A 21019-nucleotide genomic window follows, 5' to 3' on the forward strand; every position below is an offset into this window, starting at 1 on the left:
AAAAGGTCATTTGTCACTGCAAATTCAAATTCACCCACTGCTGGACTACTGTATTTAAATGAACTATAAAGTAACAACCAAGAACTAAAAAGGTAATGTAAATGGTTAAAAAATACATATACACACACACACACACACACACACACACAGTATATATATATATATATATATATATATATATATACACACACACTCACTGAACACTGTTAGGAACACTATGGTACTAATAAATTGTCCGTCATGGTCTTCTGCTGTTGTAGCCCATCCGCCTCAAGGTTTGACGTGTTGTGCATTTTGAGATGCTATTCCGCTCTCTACAATTGTACAGTGTGATTACCTGAGTTACCGTAGCCTTTCTGTCTGCTCAAACCAGTCTGGCCATTCTCTGTTGACCTCTTTCATCAACAAGGTTTCCATCCACAGAACTGCCACTCACTAGATGTTTTTTGTTTTTGGCACCATTCTGAGTAAACTCTAGAGACTGTTGTGCATGAAAATCCCAGGAGATCAGCAGTTACAAAAATACTCAAACCAGCCCATCTGGCACCAACAATGATGCCACGGTTGAAATCACTGAGATCACATTTTTCCCCCCTTCTGATAGTTGATGTGAACATTAACTGAAGCTCCTGACCCATATCTGGATGATTTTATGCATTGCACTGCTGCCACATGATTGGCTGATTAGATAATCGCATGAATAAGTAGGTGTACAGGTGTTCCTAATAAAGTGCTCATTGAGTGTAAATAAAGTTGTGCTCAAAAGTTTACATACCCTGGCAGAAATTGTGAAATTTTGGCATTGATTTTGAAAATATGACTGATCATGCATATCCTTTTATTTAAGGATAGTGATCATAAGAAGCCATTTATTATCACATAGTTTTTTGGCTCCTTTTTAAATCATAATAATAGCAGAAATCACCCAAATGGCCCTGATCAAAAGTTTACATACCATTGAATGTTTGGCCTTTTTACAGACACACAAGGTGTCACACACAGGTTTAAATGGCAATTAAAGTTTAATTTCCCACACCTGTGGCTTTTTAAATTGCAGTTAGTGTCTGTGTATAAATAGTCAATGAGTTTGTTAGCTGTCACGTGGATGCACTGAGCAGGCTAGATATTGAGCCATGGAGAGCAGAAAAGAACTGTCAAAAGACCTGCGTAACAAGGTAATGGAACTTTCTAAAGATGGAAAAGGATATAAAAAGATATCCAAAGCCTTGAAAATGCCAGTCAGTACTGTTCAATCACTTATTAAGAAGTGGAAAATTCGGGGATCTCTTGATACCAAGCCAAGGTCAGGTAGACCAAGAAAGATTTCAGCCACAACTGCCAGAAGAATTGTTCGGGATACAAAGAAAAACCCACAGGTAACTTCAGGAGAAATACAGGCTGCTCTGGAAAAAGACGGTGTGGTTGTTTCAAGAAGCACAATGCAACGATACTTGAACAAAAATGAGCTGCATGGTTGAGTTGCCAGAATTTAAGCCTTTACTGTGCCAATGCCACAAAAAAGCCCGGTTACAATATGCCCGACAACACCTAGACACGCCTCACAGCTTCTGGCACACTGTAATTTGGAGTGACAAGATCAAAATAGAGCTTTATGTTCACAATCATAAGCGCTATGTTTGGAGAGGGGTCAACAAGGCCTATAGTGAAAAGAATACCATCCCCACTGTGAAGCATGGTGGAGGCTCACTGATGTTTTGGGGTGTGTGAGCTGTAAAGGCATGGGGAATCTTGTGAAAATTGATGGCAAGATGAATGCGTGTAATCAGAAAATACTGGCAGACAATTTGCATTCTTCTGCACAAAAGCTGCGCATGGGATGCTCTTGGACCCTCCAGTGGTTATAGCAGAAAAAGGTGAATGTTCTGGAGTGGCCATCACAGTCTCCTGACCTTAATATCATCGAGCCACTCTGGGGAGATCTCAAACGTGTGGTTCATGCAAGACGACCAAAGAATTTGCATGACCTGGAGGCATTTTGCCAAGACGAATGGGCAGCTATACCACCTGCAAGAATTTGGGGCCTCATAGACAACTATTACAAAAGACTGCACACTGTCATTGATGCTAAAGGGGGCAATACACAGTATTAAGAACTAAGGGTATGCAGACTTTTGAGCAGGGGTAATTTCATTTTTTTCTTTGTTGCCATGTTTTGTTTTATGGTCTGTTATAACCTACAGTTGAATATGAATCCCATAAGAAATAAAAGAAATGTGTTTTGCCTGCTCACTCATGTTTTCTTTAAAAATGGTACATATATTACCAATTCTCCAAGGGTATGCAAATTGTTTAGCACAACTGTATATATATATATATATATATATATATATATATATATATATATAGGCTAGTTCTACATATTTAAAGATAGGTATAAAATAAAGAGACAGTGCACCTGTTCTGGACTGTTGTTATAACGTCTAATATATATATATATATATATATATATATATATATATACACACACACATTTTAACCTCAAATTTTATTTTGAGAAGATTTTTTTATTTGTTACTACCTTATAGCAGCTAAGGTCAAACATTTGAATTTTTGTTATTTAATAAAAAATAAAAAAACATATTTTTTTGCATATGCATGTCTTGAAATGAAACAGTTTCCTCTAAAAAAGAGTGGCTTTAAAACAAGAATATGCAGTGTATTAGTACTTGTGTACTTTTGTGAGTTGAAACTCTCTGAGCTGTTTTTTCGATTTCAGAAGTCCTCTCTTGTTAACCAAAATTGTCATCTTGCATTTAACTGTAGCTTACAAGCAGTTTTAGGATTATCTTTTGATAAATAGGGCTATATAATTGACAAACAGACATCACAACAGTACTTCAGTACTCAGTTCGAGTTGTTTTGATTTTGATATTGTTTTAACCCAATCACTTGTGAAGGGAGGTCATTCTTCCTCTGCCTTTGTCCTATTGGTTCTTTCTGCTGCCCAGACTAATGTGAGACCCTAATTGACCTTTTGGATGGCTGTCACCCAGACTGAACCCAGTAGGACAATGGGCATGAGCAGTGGAGGAGCCTAAAGCGTTGTCTCCTGTAGACCTGTCTTTGATTAGGGTCAGAGAATCTATAGTCACTGCCTGGCAGACAGTAGTGTGTATTGATAAACAATTAGCAACAGCACTATTGATTCTGCTGAGACAAGTGTAGCTGTCCATCTAAAAGATGTCAGGTTTTCCACTTATACTATAACTTAATAATTAGAGTTCCTTTGGGGAAAGAATTATCCTGCCATCAACACTGTGTCCAGTGTGATGGTTGATGAGGTTTGCTTTCTACTTCTAGATTCTTCTACAGTCTAGTTTCAGTATGTTTGTTTGTGTGGAATATAACTTTCCATTAACATTGTAAATAATAAATAAAAAATGCATGCAACTTTATCTTAATTCCAACATCGCTGACTTTGAAAACAATCCAGCAGTGTGCCTTGTCCCACACAGGTAACATTTGTAACACTCAAGTTAATTTTAACAATCAGATGAATTAATTGATCCCCCTGTATTAATGGTCACCTCCTATTCTTCTGTTTCTGATCTGACCTTCAAAGTTCCAGTTCAAACACCACATCTCAGGGGTCACCAATCAGGTCACCTCTTGACACTTGTCTTGACCTTTGGTCATTTCAACAGGTCATGGCTGATCTAAACTCTTGACAGGGAGAGTGAAAGAAAGCTTTCTACTTTCTACTATTCATCCAACACCTCCAAAAACTACTTGTGTCGTCCCACTTGGCTTATGTCAAAACGCTTGCCTTATGGTTGATTTGTTTGAAGCTGCCTCAGACAAACTGTGAGAGAATATTTTAGGTACACTTTCAATGGCACGTGAATAGTCTCTAAATTAAAAAAGCCACAACAGATACTACACTGTTAAAATGTAACCCTCCATTTTTACCTTAAGGAGCTATTTCTACTTGATCTAACCCTTAAAAGTTGTTCTGATGGTAAAACCTGATGTATGCATATTGATTCAGTGATATTAAATTATATTTTGACGTGATTCAAACCAGTTTATTTAGTTGTTACCACATAAAGCAAATTTTTTTAGCATGTTTCCAAGGTATTTAGGGAAGTCTGAAAGCTGCTGCCTTTTTACTACACAAATTGGAAAGAAAAAACAAATTAGAAGAGGATGACTACAGTTACAGAGAACGCTGATGTTTATTTAGTGTTATTTCTTCACCTCACTTTTCATTAAAAACACCGTGAAAAAATTGATGAAACGCACAGCTAATACTGAGAGCGTATTAAAACGAGAAAGGGACTTTCGGTGGGAACTCAGCAAAGCCGGTGTTATAATACACTCTTATTCTCCGCTTGGAATCTCTAATGGGAAAATCAAGTGCTGTGACTCCTGTATAATAGGATTTGCCGGGTCTCGTGCTGCATCAGGGCCCAGTGGGCAGCACAAAGCCTGTTAAGGCTGGACAAGCATTACTAGAAAGGGGGGTGTGGAGCTGAACGAGCTTGCGGTGTATAAGGGGGTGAAGGTAGCCTTGACGACAGAGGTTGTGAATGGGACAAAATTGAATATGACTGTAGATAGATGGGTGTGTGTAGTCCATTTGCTACCTTGCAGTAGTGTTTTGCCATAGATACAGAACCATAAGGGAAAGTAACTATTTTGGACACATTCTAATCAAGATTAAGTTGCTTTACATAAAGTTAAGTGCACTCTTTCAATGGAAACTGTCCTCAAACGTCACCTTGTTGAAAATTAGCTAGAGTGGCATTTAACATCACTTGCTTGTCAAGCCTGACACAGTGTATCTCTCACACTTGAGAATCAGGGCAGGTCCTGTGGGAAACTCAATCTTTTCTACTGGATTATTTGGGTCATTAGTGGAGCGAAAAGAGTCACCAACCAATCGTCTTTACATAACTATGCTAAGTGAAAATACGGTTGTGCTTGATTAGATCTGTGGAGAGAAGTCACTGTCTAAAACATCTTCCTCCCCAGTCCAGTCCATTGAAGAATCAAGTGTTGTAATCTTCTGTAGGCCTTGCTAAATGTCAGGAAAAGCTGTGTTTGAATGGCTAACAGATGTCAGTTAAGTTCTGTGACAGCTGGCATCAAGTGGCCAAGAGCACGGAGGAGTGCAGTCTGCCCTGATGACAACTTTATTGACTGTCTCGCTCAAAGTCAGTGACTGGATGTACAGTGGTAATTAGCCATTGATGTTTTTCCCTAATCAAAGATCAGAAACAAGAGCTGCTCTGTTGCAGTGTTTGCTTTTACCGTTGCAGCCGTGTAGGACTACGAGAAGGGTTGATATCCATATTTAGTCGGATTGTGTTTCTGTATCTTTGTGTTACACCCAGCGCAGTGGTAGACACCTAGGTAAGCGCTGAATAAGATCTCTGGTTCTCTGAACCCCTTCCTGACTGGGCCATAAATCATTAAGTATCCAGGCCTTGCAACCAGAACATCGGTCATTACTGTGAAGAGCACAGCAATAATAGATAAGCATCATCTCTGCTACTGAGCTACCTAAGCTGGAACCACTTGCACTGCGTTAAGCTCTGTCAGAAACACTGAAATGGACTGTTAAGGAGTTTACAGAGTCTGGGAAGTGTTACTGAAGATTCAAGATCCAGAGTGGAATGTTGGGGGTGCTCCATGGCACCCGTTGGAATAGTAGGATTTGCTTAGGATCCTAGGAATACATAAAACTCTTTGAGGAGAATTAAGGTCATAGTTAGTCTGGATGCAAGTAGTTCCCATATTTTGATCAGCGGCTGACCCAAGCAGCTACCGATATGCAGGTACGATCAGTGTTTGTGTGTATCTAATTATTTGAATTCACAGCTGAATGTGCAGCTATATGTTTAACTCAAAATATTGTAGCTCTTATTGCTATCATCTTGCCAGCTACAAAGTACTGCACCAAAGGAATCAATACCATAAATAATAGCTGTGGAAAGAAATTATGAAAAACAAAGATAAAAAAAAGATCAAGGGAAAGTTTTATTCGAAGTGGCCATTAATGGACTCTCATACATTTTCAGTGCCTATACTTACTTCTTGTTAGCTTTTTAATGTCCACTGCTGATAATGAAAGCTTCTATCTAGCACAATATCAGCTTGCCTAGATCACCAAAATCACCTATGTCACAAGTTGATTGAACACAATCTATAAAAATGTCAAAACGTCAGGTCTTCGGTCTGAGAAAGAGATATATAAGATGTAAAGTGAGCCTCACAGCTCACTTAAAGAGAGTGCTGCTATTGCTCATTATGTCTAGTCTTGCCTATTCTTGGCCAGGCCTGCAGAGGAGTAGGATGTCTTTAACGTATTGTTAATTCTCTTTCTCTTTTTTCCTCCATTCTTCCCTCTCTCTCCTTCCCTCCCTTTCTTATTTGGTTGAGGTCATCTCAACTGAGCCGCGACTGACACATTAGACTGGGCCGAAAAACCATCTCTTAATTAAAAGACAATAGTGTTTATTCTGAGGCAAGCTGATGCACCTGATGTGGCAAAGGGATGACAAGGCTTGTGACTTTGTGTCTCTATGGGTGTGTTACTTTTAAAAGGAAAGATTAAAGTTTCCAACACCCAAACTTAGAAAAAGTGGGAAGAAGCTCAACCTCTTGGCTTCTACCAATAAAAATGAATAGACATGTCATTTTCATAATCCTTACAGACTACAGTCATTAAATATAGGGTTGTCCTTACTACAGTAGTTTTGACTAAAGCCAAGTGCACACTGTATGAATTTTATGGTCCTTTATGATTGTTGTTGCTTTTCAAACTATACGAAATGATCCCAGTGAGATCTTTGGTAAAAGCAATGGCAAACTGAATGGCATTATGACTGTTCGATACACATCGTAGCCAAGACTTTGTTCCCAGTCGTCCCAATTGATAGTGCTTACTGGGTGTTTTATATAATCTGGCCTTCGTAGGAGCAGTCATAATGCATGACTGACACGAAAACTGCCAGAACTTTGTCGGAGGCTGAGATTCATTGCAAAGCCAATTAATCATCTGGTGGTGAACATATCACACAAGTGACCAAAAACTGCCAATTTTGCACAACGACAAAAATAATATATATATGTTTTATGATTCCTGACAAAATCGTGGCCAAAATCTTAAAGTGTGAACCCAGTTTATAGGAATATTTCACCCAAAAATGAAAATTCTCTCATCATTTACTCATTTACCCTCATTTCATCCCAGATGTGTATGACTTTCTCTCTTCTACTAAACACAAACCCAGATTTTTAGAAGAATATTTCAGCTCTGTAGGTCCATAGTGAATGTTGACCAAAATTTGAAGTGCCAAAAACCACATAAAGGCAGCATAAAAGTAATTCATATGTCTTCTGAAGCAATCCAATTGGTTTTGGGTGAGAACAGACTAAAATATAACTAATGTTTACTGTACATCTTGTCATTGGAGTCTTTTGGCATGATAATAATTTCAAGCTCAATTACACTTCCGCATGCTAGATGGTGCTAGGAAGTATAATCGAGCTTTAAATCATGATCTGCAAGGAGACTGCAGATGTCAAGATTTGCAGTGAAAAAGGAGTTATATTTTGGTCTGTTCTCACCCAAAACTGATTGGATAGCTTCAGAAGACTTGGATTAAACCACTGGAGATTTATGGATTACTTTTATGCTGCCTTTATGTGGTTTTTGAAGCTTCAGAGTTTGGTCACCATTCCTTTGCAATCATACATTCGTAAATTTTGTGTCGCATTATTATTATCTTTGACATTATATGAAGTTGGTCAGAAGGTACATTACCAGTCAAAAGTTTGGACACACTTGACCGACTTTGTTTCTTATGATCTTAAAAAAACGTTGCATCTAAAAGCTTATGAATAAATGGGTTAAATTAGTTTTATATAAGTATAAATTGTGCCTACATATTAATTTCTTTACAAAACGTTTTGTAATGTGTGGTAATTGTTTAAATTTTGGACTGGATACTGAAGGAAAGAAGCCAACAAGTGCTCAGCATACATGGGAACTTCTTACTACTTAAAAAACATCCCAGATGGCACCTCATGAAGTTAGTTGAGTGAATGCAAGAGTATGCAGAGCTGTTATGTAGGCTAGTGAACTTTGATGAAGCTAAAATAATCAATATTTTTTTACTTGTTATAAAATTATAACTTTGGTCACTATATAATTCCCAGTACTTCCATTTGTGTTATTTCATAGTTTTGATGACTTCACTATCATTATAAAACATGGAAAATAGTAAAAATAAAGATGAGTGGGTATGTCCATACTTTTGACTTGTGCTGTATAAAGTTTACATTAGAACCTTACAGGTCACTCAAACTCATGAGAGTAACATGTTGCTGCTTTCAGTTGTGTCATGTATTGCATGTTCCTGAGAAGAGGAACAGGCTTTTCCTGTGCTGATGTACTTGTGTCTTATCACACTGAACGTGTCACACTATAAACATTAAAATCCCCTCTGTCCATTGTTCCTTATGTGACATTGAGTTCAGCTTGTTCCCATGTGGGGACAGAAACTAGAGAGGGGGAGCCTACACAATAACGCAGAGATTGAGATTGGTTCTGACATCTCAAATGGGGGATCTTCAATGATATTGTTCACCTGCCCCTTTGGCTTAAAGCAGGGTGAGAGGGGGAGGGGCATGTTTTGGGGTCGCTGGTGAGGACATGAAATGGTGGGGAGCATGTTGTGATGTGTGGTGGTGGGTGGTGTTTCGTGAGTTTGGGGTGTGCGTGCATGTAGCGGGATGAAAATTGTATTGGCGGACAGGTGGGAGAAAATCTCCCATCCGAGAAATACTTCCCCCTCCCCAAACACACACACACACCCTTCCTTACGGTGTTCATATAACTGTGGTGTTCAGAACAAGCCTCTATTGTGTGCCCCGAGGGCATACTAAATGAGTGTCTCAGAGAGCAGCGGGACACAGACCGTTACAGCACAATTTAGTCTGTCCCGTTGTCTCAAGAAGGCCCCATTTCAGAAGCTCACAGATCAGACAAATATAAGCAACCCCCCTCCCTCCCTTCCTCTGTCCCTCCTTCCCTCCATATCTCTCCCTCTCTCAGTCTCCTGCTCCTTTGCCCTCTCCCCCTCTACATCCAATGAGCCCGCAGCAGCCCAAATAGGCCAAATCTCATCTATTGTCCTGGGACTGCCCAGTGTGAAATTCACTGTGACATTAAATGTTTTCTAATGAATAAATTTTGAAAGGATATGCAGAGAGAATATGTGTAATGGAATGTAGACTGCATTTTAAAAGCTTCTTTATTGTCCATCGTCTTTGGAATTTACAGGACAAAAAACTGGCCTCTTTCAGAGCTAATGAGGTTTATGGGGGTGAAGGAGGGAACAGAGGAGATTTTGGGGGCTTTTGGTCGTTAGATTAGACTTGGATTTATTTATTTATTTTTTTAAAACTTTTTTTACTTCTTTTAATTTGCCATCTGAAAGTCAAATAACCTCTATTCTCAAAAGCTAGGGAAGGACTGTAAAATAAAATTCAAGTAGTGTCTGTTTTGAAAGTCTCTTGTTTACATTGAGAATTTCACAACTTCTCTATTTTGTTTGTTGGAATGCAATGACACATTGTTAAACTGAGGAAGTAACTAGAGAAAAATATGGGGTTGACATCACATTTAAGGTTGCTGTGGGTTGTGGCATTTTCAAAGAAATTACTCAATATTGAAATGAACATCTTCCTAGGATCCTATAGGGCATGGAGAAACCAAAGATTTCTATGTATAGAAGCACACAGATTGAAGACTTTAGACAATTTAGTAATTCTGCTCATTTGCACAATTCTCCCTTGTGGGATTCCTTCTAAAAGAGAATAGATTTTGGCATTGATCGGCCCACTTGATTACTGATATTGACATTGAGTAAACTCAAATCTTAGTGAATATTCCAGTGGAGTGAAAATGCACACACATACTTCGCCTTTATCGGTTCCTCCCAGAGCCAAGTTGAATGTTATGGCTCTCTGTGTTTAAGGTGTACTGAATGCGATTTGATGCAGTCTGTGGCATATATCCAGTCACAACATACTATTTAAACAGGATTCTTAGTGAAAGCTAAGCTGTCAGTCATAGGGATAGGAACATAGCCTACTCATTGCATATGATATCTCATTACAAAAGGCTCTACTATAGAGAACAGCAACATAAAGTACTTAGTTAAACATCAGCAGGGGATTATGCGGTTGGATGATCGTGACTCAATCAGGGACCTTAGACCCTGATTCTCGATCTCAGTCTCAACATGATAGGAAGTCTATTAATGAAAGTGTAAAGTCGCTAGATGGCCCAGGTTTACCTTCAATCCTGTTGCTGAAGGAATGTGGTTTAAATGCCAATTCCATTTTAAAAACCTGCTATTTTAGTCCATTACAATGGGTGATGAGAATTTGATTTGAATGAAATTGATATTCAGGCCTGTATTGCTGCTTAAAAAAAAAAAAAAAAAAAAATGTCTGAACCTTACAAATGCAGAATGACATATAACACAATCTTGTAGACTTGCTCAGAGTAAACCAGTTGTATTGAATCATAGTCAGTGCTGTCCTTGTCTGATTGGTAGAAAGGAAAGGCTAAGCTGGGTCAGTTGGACTTGGAGGGAGCTCTGATTGCCAGAGACCGAGTTGGCATCCAGGATTTTGTACTTCTCGATGCCCACAACAGTGAAACAGCCTTCCTGGACAATTTGAAGAAACGTTTCTCAGAGGATTTGATATACGTGAGTGAAAAGTCAAGTCAAAAGTCAAAAAAATTCTCACTGCAAAAAAAAAAAAAAAAAAAAAAAGATTTCTTTATCATTATGTTTGTCTTGTTTTCCAGTAATAATATCTAACCACCATGAAGACAATATAACTGTACCTAACCCTCCAATTCTGATCAAGTAGGGCTGCTAACTTTGCTGTTCATGGTCATTTTTGACCAACACAGTACAGGTGTAAATTTTGTATGTTTATTTTTATTTATTTTTTTATACAATTTCTTCTTCCCTGAAGTAAAAACAATAAAATTATGCACTTCTTTTGGGATTTTATGTTTTTTAGATATTATATACATATACATTTCTTGATTTAACTATTCATCTGCATATGAAAATTAGCAAATTTATGTAACTTCACTATATTAAAAACCTAGTTGAAACATATGAGAATGTTCCCTGTATTGAGGGCAGATTGCTTGATGAAAATCATGTTATGACAATAAAAGCAAGTAGATGCAGTGTTCTATTTAGCCACCTATTGCGTAGTAATTCTAAATTTTTTCACAAGTTATGCATTTAGGTATATATTTAAACATTATCAATCTATGTGTCAGAGTTTTTCTTTTGTTTTGTTTTGTTTCAGTTTTTGCAATAATGTCACATTATGCTAAAAGTCAAACCTGACCTTGTATTTCAAAGAGAAGTCATAAAATAATCATTTTGTTACCAATAATTTATTTCAAAAATCTAAATGTATAACTTAAAGTAAATTAATAATAATGTCAAGAAAATGAACAGTAAAAAACAGAATGAACAGCATCTGACTGTGAAAATTAAATTAGTGTATAAAACAGAAGACTCAGACTTTGTTCTTTGTTCTCTGTGTGTGCGTGTGTGAATGCATGCATGAGTGTGTGTGTGCTTGCGTGAGTGTTTGTGTTTGTGTGTGTTGTGTTCTGCATTCTTCCTTCTCACTGAGTTAGTCTCACACATTTATTACTGTGTATGTGTGTATGCTGCATTGTGGGTTTGTTATGGTCTTATCCCCTCATTTATGTATGTGTGTTCTGCATTGTGGCTGATTTATAGATTTTATTTGACAACATAAATAATAAAATTGCTCTGTGTTATAGTGTCACCAGTTAATTTGTGTGTGTGTGTTTGTGTGGGGGTGGGGGCGGGGGGTGTATGTTTTGCACTCTGCATGTTGTAAAGTCTTACTTCTTCATTTCTGTGTGTTTTTTTATGCACTGTGGCTAATTTATACATTTTATTTGACAAATAAAAAAAAAAATTGTTCTGTTTTTTAGTTATTCCCATTAATTTCCTATGGTCGGAAAAGGTGTCAAAGGTGTTGCTCTTTTTTTCCGACCACTTAGACTTATTGAATCAAGTCCTATTTTTTTGTGTATGTGTTCAGATGGCTACTGGAGCTTCCTCCTCAAGTCACAAAGTCTTGTACCACTCAGATAAAAGAAACCATTTTTATTACATTACATTTCGGTCAAAAATGACCAAACAGAATAGGAAGTTTAAGAAGCAAAATTGTAAAGATATTACAGTAAGACTTGTTTTCAGAGAAAGTCTTGAATTAAGTTTATTTTTCTTACCCTACTTGTAAATTGTATATGTTTGTTTTAAACACAAATCTATCCTAATGTCTTCTGGTTTATGTTTAAAACAAGAGAAAAAAAAAAAAAAAAAGTAGGAAAGGATTAAAGTATTAAAGGAGTAAGATAAATAAACCAAATTCAAAAAAATATTAAAAGTCTTAAAATTTTGCTACATTTTGCTTCCCAAGTAAATGCATCTTGTTTTAATGATATTTTGAGATTATTACAGGAAAACAAGACAAAAATACTGATTAAGCCAATAACTTTGTGCAGTGCACAGGCTATCAAAAATTGTTAACACTTTACAATAAGGCTCAATTTATTAACAATATTTATTGCATTGGGTATCATGAACTAACAATGAACAATATTTTTTAAACAAACTTGATTCTTCTTTGTTCATGTTAATGAATAAAAACACAATTGTTCATTGATAGTCCATGTTAGTTCATTAACTAATGTTAACATATACAACTTTTGATTTGTGTATTAATGTATTAGTGAATGTTCAAATTAACATTAACCAAGATTAACAAATGCTGTAAAAGTATGTTTCATTGTTATTCATTTTTAAAATGTAGTTAACTAATGTAAATAAATGGAACCTTATTGTAAAGTGTTACCCAAAAATGTTATTGCCATCTTTCATTATGATCGTATCCCATCAGGGTCGGACTGGGAAGAAAATTCGGCCCAGGATTTTACATAGAATCTGGCTCAAAAGTTGTTGAGCGGGGGGTGGGGGCGGGGGTTGCTGTCCTTTTCTGAATATCGCTGCCCCCTTCCACATATCGCGCTGCCATTTTGTGGCGCGTTCTGCATAACCCGGCGGGAAAAGTCCCAGTTCTCCCAATGGCCAGTCCACCACTGTATCTCATACAGTACTTGATAAGTACAAGTTCAAGTCAAAACATCTCCATATTCTCAGACTTACATAGGTACTTTGCTGATATCCGTAAACCCATACAAAGTGTTGGACATCTACACCAAGAAGCAGATGGATCTCTACATGGGAGTGAACTTCTTTGAGCTTCCTCCTCATATGTAAGTGTGTCAGCTTTACCTTACTTATTTAAAAAAAATTTTTTTTACCATTTTCCTTCATCCTCCCCAGCTATGCATTAGCAGATAATGCATACCACACCATGTTAATGGAAGCCAACAATCACTTTATTCTGATATCTGGGGAGAGTGGAGCAGGCAAAACAGAGGCCTCCAAAAAGATCTTGCAGTACTATGCAGTCAGCTGCCCTAGCATCACTTTGCTAGACACTGTGAGAGACCGCATGCTCATGTCCAACCCTGTACTAGAGGTCAGTCCAACAATAATCTTCTCTAAATCTGAGCATTCACAATGTTAGGCATACATTCATCAAATGTGATTTTAGGCCTTTGGAAATGCAAAGACAATGAAAAATGACAACTCCAGTCGTTTTGGGAAGTATATGGACATCCAGTTTGACAGCCAGGTATGGATTCTGCTGATAATAAAGTGACCCATTTCATGCCATCTATTCTGCTTTTTGCTATCATCTTTCCCACTGTTTTGTTGTCTTTGTCCCATCTTGAAGACTGTTGCATGTTAAAGAAGATTCATACTTTTTATTTATACTTAGGGGGATGCTGTTGGTGGCCACATCCTCAGCTACCTCCTGGAAAAGTCCAGAGTAGTCCACCAAAACCACGGTGAGAGAAACTTTCATATATTCTATCAGCTGGTAGAGGGAGGTGAAGAAGACCTACTGAGGCACCTGGGATTGGAAAAGGACACAAAGCATTATTGCTATCTAGTTCAGGTACAATTTCTAATTGTGAATTTGATGGAAAAAATTACTTGATGGTCAAGAGAATTACGATATCAAAAGAGAAATCCAAACAGGATAAGAGCTTCTATAACTGCACATCTGTTGTTGTCTTCACAGGGAGAAAGTCCCAACGTAAACTCCATTAATGACAAGAATGATTGGAAAACAGTTAAAAATGCATTATCGGTCATTGACTTTGATGCCAATGATATTGAAGTAAGGATAGGTGCAACAATATATGTATGTATGAATTATGTCTTGGTGTAACTGTTCTAGATGCTGCAACCTTTGACAAAAAATGATTGTTTTTCTTAATCTTTTAGCACCTCTTTGGAATCATAGCTAGTGTTCTCCATTTGGGGAATGTGCAGTTTGGTGGGGACACCATAGGCTATGCTATTCTAAACTCCAATGCAGAACTGCGCTGGGTATCCAAAGTCAGCCTTTATTATCTATTGCCCATAATTACCTTAATTAACTTGCATTGACATTCTCTAAGTGATCATGTCATTAACAGCCATTAAACTTCTTTTTAACATTTCTCTATTGTGTTAATGTGATCTTCAGCTGCTAGAGGTCCATTTCCAGGTGCTTCATGAAGCCCTCACATACAGGAAGATTGAAGCCAAATCAGAGGAGGTAAAATAAGGGCAACTGAATGAGGCCAAATGGGGGAAAAGTCACTAGGGGTGGGAAAAAATATAGATTTTCCAATGCATCACGATCTTCATTTGAATGATCTCGATACTGATACTTAAATACCAAGATCAATCTTTTACTTTATGCGCAACCCTCTACTACAATGAGAGGAAATCGCTTGCATTAGCAACCAAATTTTGCGCTATGCGACTAAAATATATATATTTGGCAACTGGCTGGTAAATGTATACATTTCACTTACCAGTGAGTGTGTAGTATAGTGGTTGAATATTCAGAAGTGAGATCATTTAACTGTGTGTTGACAGTAAAATTTGCTCCGTGTAATGTGTCCAAAGACGAGATCCACATGACCCATTTGTCATTGAACAATGTCTCTTTTAATACCCTTTCTGTTCTTTACAGTCGGTTGTTGATTGCAAACAACAAAAAATAAAGATTTAATTTTAATCACACATGGCACAGATGAGATAATTCGAGTCCTCTCGCTTTAACATGCACTCATCTACAGACACTCTTTACAGAAATGCAATTTTGTTAAAGAGACAGTAAGGTGGGAGTCACATGATGCCATGCGAGGATCGGACGTGTGAACGGCGAGCTCTGCGCACTTTGCTAGTTTTAACACTTTTAATGATATAAATCGGAGAGATTCGATACACTCTGTTCCAGAACTGTTCTAGGAGGACAATATGTCAAAGAATTCAAAATCCTCGGGCTATGGAAACATTAAAAGACACTTACGTGCTCAAGCTGACGCCCCTAAGCAGGGCGACCCTGGGAGCCGATTTAGATGGGAAGGTGCGGAAATGCGGCGAGAGATGCTGAACATGTCGGCAATGCTGATGAAGGTTGTTGCTGACTTGGAGGATCTTGCTATGATATGTCGATCGATCACTGTCATGGAGGCGAAGTTTACTGATGTGGTTACAAGAGTGGGGGATGTTGAGAAAAGGATCGATTACCTGGGGTCATCGGAGATGGAATTATCTGCTAATCCGCTAGCGACCAAGGTGGATTTGGAGCGTGTCTGGGAGAAGTTGGAGGACATGGAGAATCATAGCCAGTGGAATAACGTCCTTATCGTCGGAATTCCTGAGGGCGAAGAGGGACAGGATATGGTGAAATTCCTGGTTGGGCTCTTTCTGAATCTGCTCAACATAGCAGGCCATAAACTGGAAATTGAGTGAGTTCACAGGGTTCCTGCTTGGCGATCCGCGGAAGGAGACAGGCCCCGATCAATTCTGGCCAAATTTCTGAGATCATCCGATAAAGATCTTGTGTTATGCGAGGCGTGCATGGACTGTTTGAGTTTGGAGGGACGGATGCCAGTTGGTGATGTCATGTGCGGGGTTAATGCACATGTTTTTTTCTGTTTTTTTTTTTTTCTAGGGGATGTTCGGGGTTTGATTGTTGCACTAATGTTGGAATGTGGTCTTTATAATCTTGTTTTTGACACACGATTTATTTTTCTTATATGTCAAATGTTAATAGGAGTGGATTGTCTCTCTCCAGGTGGAATGTGAATGGGTTGGGGCACCCCATAAAAAGAAGGAAGGTTATTTTTTTAATTTTCTCCCTAATTTGGAATGCCCAATTCCCAATGTGCTTTCAAGTCCTTGTGGTTGTGTAGTGATTTGCCTCAATCCGGGTGGTGGAGGATGAATCCCAGTTGCCTCTGTGTCTGAGACTGCCAACCTGTGCATCTTATCACATGGCTTTTTGAGTGCGTTGCCACAGAGATATTGTGCGTGTGGAGGCTTCACGCCCACCCACTGTGGCAACCATGCTCAACTCACCACGTGCCCCACTGAGAACGAACCACATTATAGTGACCACGAGGAGGTTACTCCATGTGAATCTACCCTCCCTAGCAACCTGGCCAATTTGGTTGCTTAGGAATCCTGGCTGGAGTCACTCAGCACGCCCTGGGATTCGAACTAGCGAACTCCAGTGGTGGTAGCCAGAGTATTTTACCACTGAGCTACCCAGGCCTCCTGGTTATTTCTCTTCTTAAGCGTAAGAAATATGATGTAGTGTTTCTTCCACAAACATACCTTTCTCCGCAGGAAGCAGAATAATTTGGTAAGATATGGGGTGGGAATTTTTTTTTGTAGTGCTGGCTCAAGTAAGAGCAGGGGAATCATTATGCTGATAAGTAAATATCTACAATTCAAATGTCTCAAACAGAGTAAAGATACATTAGGAAGAGTCATTATTGTTTTAGCTGAAATTCAGGGACTAAGTCTTATTTTGGCTAATATTTATGCACCTAACATTGATGATCAGGGCTTTTCTATAGATCTTGAAGGGATGTTGCAAGCCACTGGCACCCCTCATGATATAATACTGGGAGGAGACTTTAATCTTTTGATGGACTCAGTCCTTGACCATAGTGAAGCAAAAGTGTTCAAGCCCCCTAGAACAACATTGACGCTTCACAGGATGTGTAAAACATCGATATTTGGAGACTTTTGAACCCATCTGTTTGGGACTATAAATTTTTTTCATCAGTCCATAAGATTTACTCTAGAATAGATTTTTTAATATATATATTTAAGTCCCTCATTTAATCTGTTGTCGATTGCTCAATTGGAAACATTTTAGTCTCAGATCACACTCTGGTGTGTTTAGAGGTGTTTCCACATACGGAGAAAAATAAATCATATAGTTGGTGCTTTAATGTATCCCTTTTGCAAAATCCTGAATTCCAACAAATGCTAAAGGCTGAAATCAATGCTGAAATCAATGTCTATATGGAGACCGACTGGTCCTCAGTATCCTCTGTGGGCATGGCTTGGGAGGCACTTAAGGCAGTTCTCATACAGTATGCCTCATTCACCAAAAAATCCAAAGCACAAGAACTTGTGGAATTGGAAGGGAACATTAAAAGTGCCGAGGCAGAGCTGAGGCATTGAATGTCATCGAATGGCCTCAGGGAATTGACCCGATTGAAATACAGATATAATACTATTTTGTCGTGGAAGGTGGAGTTTTGGCTATTCAGGGCAAGACTGTTGGGGGACAAAGCAGGGAAGCTTCTGGCAGAGAGAGTCTTTTTCTACCATTCCCTAAGTGAAATCTGCTTGTTGTGAAATATTTACCTCAACCATTGATATTAATAATGCCTTTACAGAATTCTATCTTGATCTCTATAGTTCCACATCTTCGTCTACTGATGAGGATATTAGAAACTTTGTGTAATCATTAGAACTTCCTAAACTGACGACTGGGCCAGACGGCTTTGCCGCTGAATTTTTTTGATCTTATGCTACAGAACTGGCTCCACTTTTGTTAGAAGTTTACACGGAATCATTAAAGAATGGAAAGCTTCCGCCAACCATGACACAAGCCTGGATCAGCCTGATTCTTAAAAAGGACAAAGAACCAAGTGAGTGTAAATTTCCCTGATCTAGCTAGACGTTAAAATATTGTCAAAAAAGTGTAAATGTTATTATATTTCTTATATATATAGATCAGGTGGGGTTTATTCGGGGCCATAGCTCTTCCGATAACATTTGGCATTTTATCAATATCATGTGGTCAGTGGCGAATGATCAGACTCCGGTCACTGCCATCTCACTTGATGCCGAAAAGGCGTTTGATATGGTAGAATGGGATAATCTTTTTCAGATTTTGGAAATGTACGGGTTCGGGAATACTTTTACTTACTTTTACTTTTACTAACTTTTAAGTTACTTTATAGATGCCCGGTAGCAGTGGTACGAAAAATGGTTACCCTCTTTCCCCATCATTGTTCTGTCTTGCCCTGGAACCATTAGCAGCCGTGATAAGAAAGGAGGATTATTTTCAAGGGGTGGTGGCAGGAGGTGTGGCGCATAAGCTTTTGCTTTACGCAGATTATATTTTATTATTCGTCTCTGACCCTACTAGATCTATGCCTTGCCTCCACAGAATTATTAATTCAACAGATATTAATTGGAGTAAATCCAAAGCTTTGGCTCTGACAGCGTACTGCCTGGTAACGGCTTTTCAGCCGGGTGCCTTCCAGTGGCCCAAACAGAGCATTAAGTATTTGGATATTTTATTCCCAGCAAATTTGTGTGATTTAGTTAAAGTTCATTTTGACCCTTTAATAAAAAGGTTTTCGAGCGACGTGGGCAGGTGGGCGTCATTACATTTATCTATGATTGGGAAGGTTAATGTTATTAAAATGAATTGTATTCCAAAATTCAACTACCTGCTACAATCTCTCCCTATAGATGTCCCCCTCTCTTATTTTAAGCAATTTGATAGCATAGCAAAGTCCTTCATTTGGAATGGTAAACATCCCAGATTACATTTCAGTAAGTTGCATAGGTTGATTGACAAAGTTGGGCTAGGCCTACCCAAGATTTTGTTTTATTATTATGCATTCAGTCTCAGGTATATGGCTCATTGGTCGCTTCCACCTGAGAGAGCCCCTCCCTGGTTTTGTAGTGAACAGAAAGTTCTTGCCCCTATTTTGCTATTGCAAAGCTTTTCTATCAAGCTAACCGGAGAAGTTAAGTTACACCCTGTTATCTCACTTTTGCACGTGGTATGGACAAAAGTGTCCAGTGAGGGAGGTTAATATGCACAGTGACCTATATGAGATTGGAGTGTTGAAATCCTTTGAACATATGGTTCAACATTTTGGGATTCCCAGGTCTAAATTCTTTAGGTATTTACAACTGTGCTACCTGCTTTGTACTATTTTTGGGAGTAGCATACACCCCCCTAAAGCGGCAGATACTCTGGGAGTGGTGATTACTGCTTTTGGAAAAGGTCATGAGGCATCAGTGTATTGCTCCCTGCTAATTCAGAGTCTGGGGGACGGAGATTCAGCTTCTCTCAAGAGATTATGGGAGAAAGATTTAAACTTGGTATTGGAGGAGGGAGTATGGGCTAGGACCGTAAAAAACATCAAGTCTATATCTAGAGATGCAAGGGTGCGCCTTATGCAATTTCAGATTTTACATCGATTCTATTGGACCTCCTCTAGATTGTATAGGCTTGGTCTTAAAGACACACCCACCTACTGGCGATGCCAATCAGAAGATGGGGACACAACCCAAGTAGGTGGTTTGTTAAGATCCAAGAATTGAGGGTTCAGAGTTTTATGTGTGACGTATTGGGCACTCAGATTTCATTTTACCCCAGATTCTGTATTTTAGGCAATGGGGCGGTCATTAATATAGGGGATAAGTACATAAAAAATTGGGTCCAAGCCAGTGTTATGATCGGCAGACAGGTCATCCTTAGGGGATGGAAGTTGGCTGGAGCGCCCTCATTTCAGGAGTGGTGCACAGTGATGGGCAGGGTGGTGGCAATTGAGGAGGTGTCGTATAGGAGGCTAGGCAACCGGGAGTTGTTCTATAAAAAGTGGGGCAGCTATCTGGCCTTTTTGGAGGGCTCTCGGGGAGGGGCAGTGGAGAGGGACTTATAGTTTTAAATGTGTGTGCTTATTATTATTATTATTTTTGCTTTTTTCTTTATTATATATATATATATATATATATATATATATATATATATACACACACACACACACACACACACACACACACACACACACACATGCTTGAGGAGCAACCAATAAAAATGTTAATCTGAAAGAGACAGTAAAGTTTTAGCACATGTTTAACAAATCAGTGTAAATACATGTAAAATGTAAACATTATTCAATTAAACAATAAACATGTAACAAAAAATTATATATATATATATATATATATATATATATATATATATATATATATATATATATATATATGTATATATATATATATATATATACAGGTGCATCTCAATAAATTAGAATGTCATGGAAAAGTTCATTTATTTCAGTAATTCAACTCAAATTGTGAAACTCATGTATTAAATAAATTCAATGCACACAGACTGAAGTAGTTTAAGTCTTTGGTTCTTTTAATTGTGATGATTTTGGCTCACATTTAACAAAAACCCACCAATTCACTATCTCAAAAAATTAGAATATGGTGACATGCCAATCAGCTAATCAACTCAAAACACCTGCAAAGGTTTCCTGAGCCTTCAAAATGGTCTCTCAGTTTGGTTCACTAGGCTACACAATCATGGGGAAGACTGCTGATCTGACAGTTGTCCAGAAGACAATCATTGACACCCTTCACAAGGAGGGTAAGCCACAAACATTCATTGCCAAAGAAGCTGGCTGTTCACAGAGTGCTGTATCCAAGCATGTTAACAGAAA

The 21019-nt window shown here is 38.3% G+C and overlaps 1 protein-coding gene across 1 annotated transcript in view; it reads left to right on the forward strand.

The window, feature by feature from the left end:
- Positions 1–5795: 5795 nt before the first annotated feature.
- Positions 5796–21019, forward strand: part of LOC127417025 (unconventional myosin-Ih-like) — a 35747-nt gene continuing 20523 nt past the window's right edge. The window contains exons 1-9 of the mRNA XM_051656714.1: positions 5796–5801; positions 10596–10751; positions 13272–13387; positions 13458–13656; positions 13732–13812; positions 13960–14139; positions 14266–14364; positions 14472–14585; positions 14716–14787. Of these exons, the coding sequence (XP_051512674.1) occupies positions 5796–5801; positions 10596–10751; positions 13272–13387; positions 13458–13656; positions 13732–13812; positions 13960–14139; positions 14266–14364; positions 14472–14585; positions 14716–14787 (1023 nt within the window). The remainder of the gene's footprint in view (positions 5802–10595; positions 10752–13271; positions 13388–13457; positions 13657–13731; positions 13813–13959; positions 14140–14265; positions 14365–14471; positions 14586–14715; positions 14788–21019) is intronic.

The sequence above is a fragment of the Myxocyprinus asiaticus genome, chromosome 3, assembly GCF_019703515.2.
Source record: "Myxocyprinus asiaticus isolate MX2 ecotype Aquarium Trade chromosome 3, UBuf_Myxa_2, whole genome shotgun sequence".
NCBI classification, from domain to species: Eukaryota; Metazoa; Chordata; class Actinopteri; order Cypriniformes; family Catostomidae; genus Myxocyprinus; species Myxocyprinus asiaticus.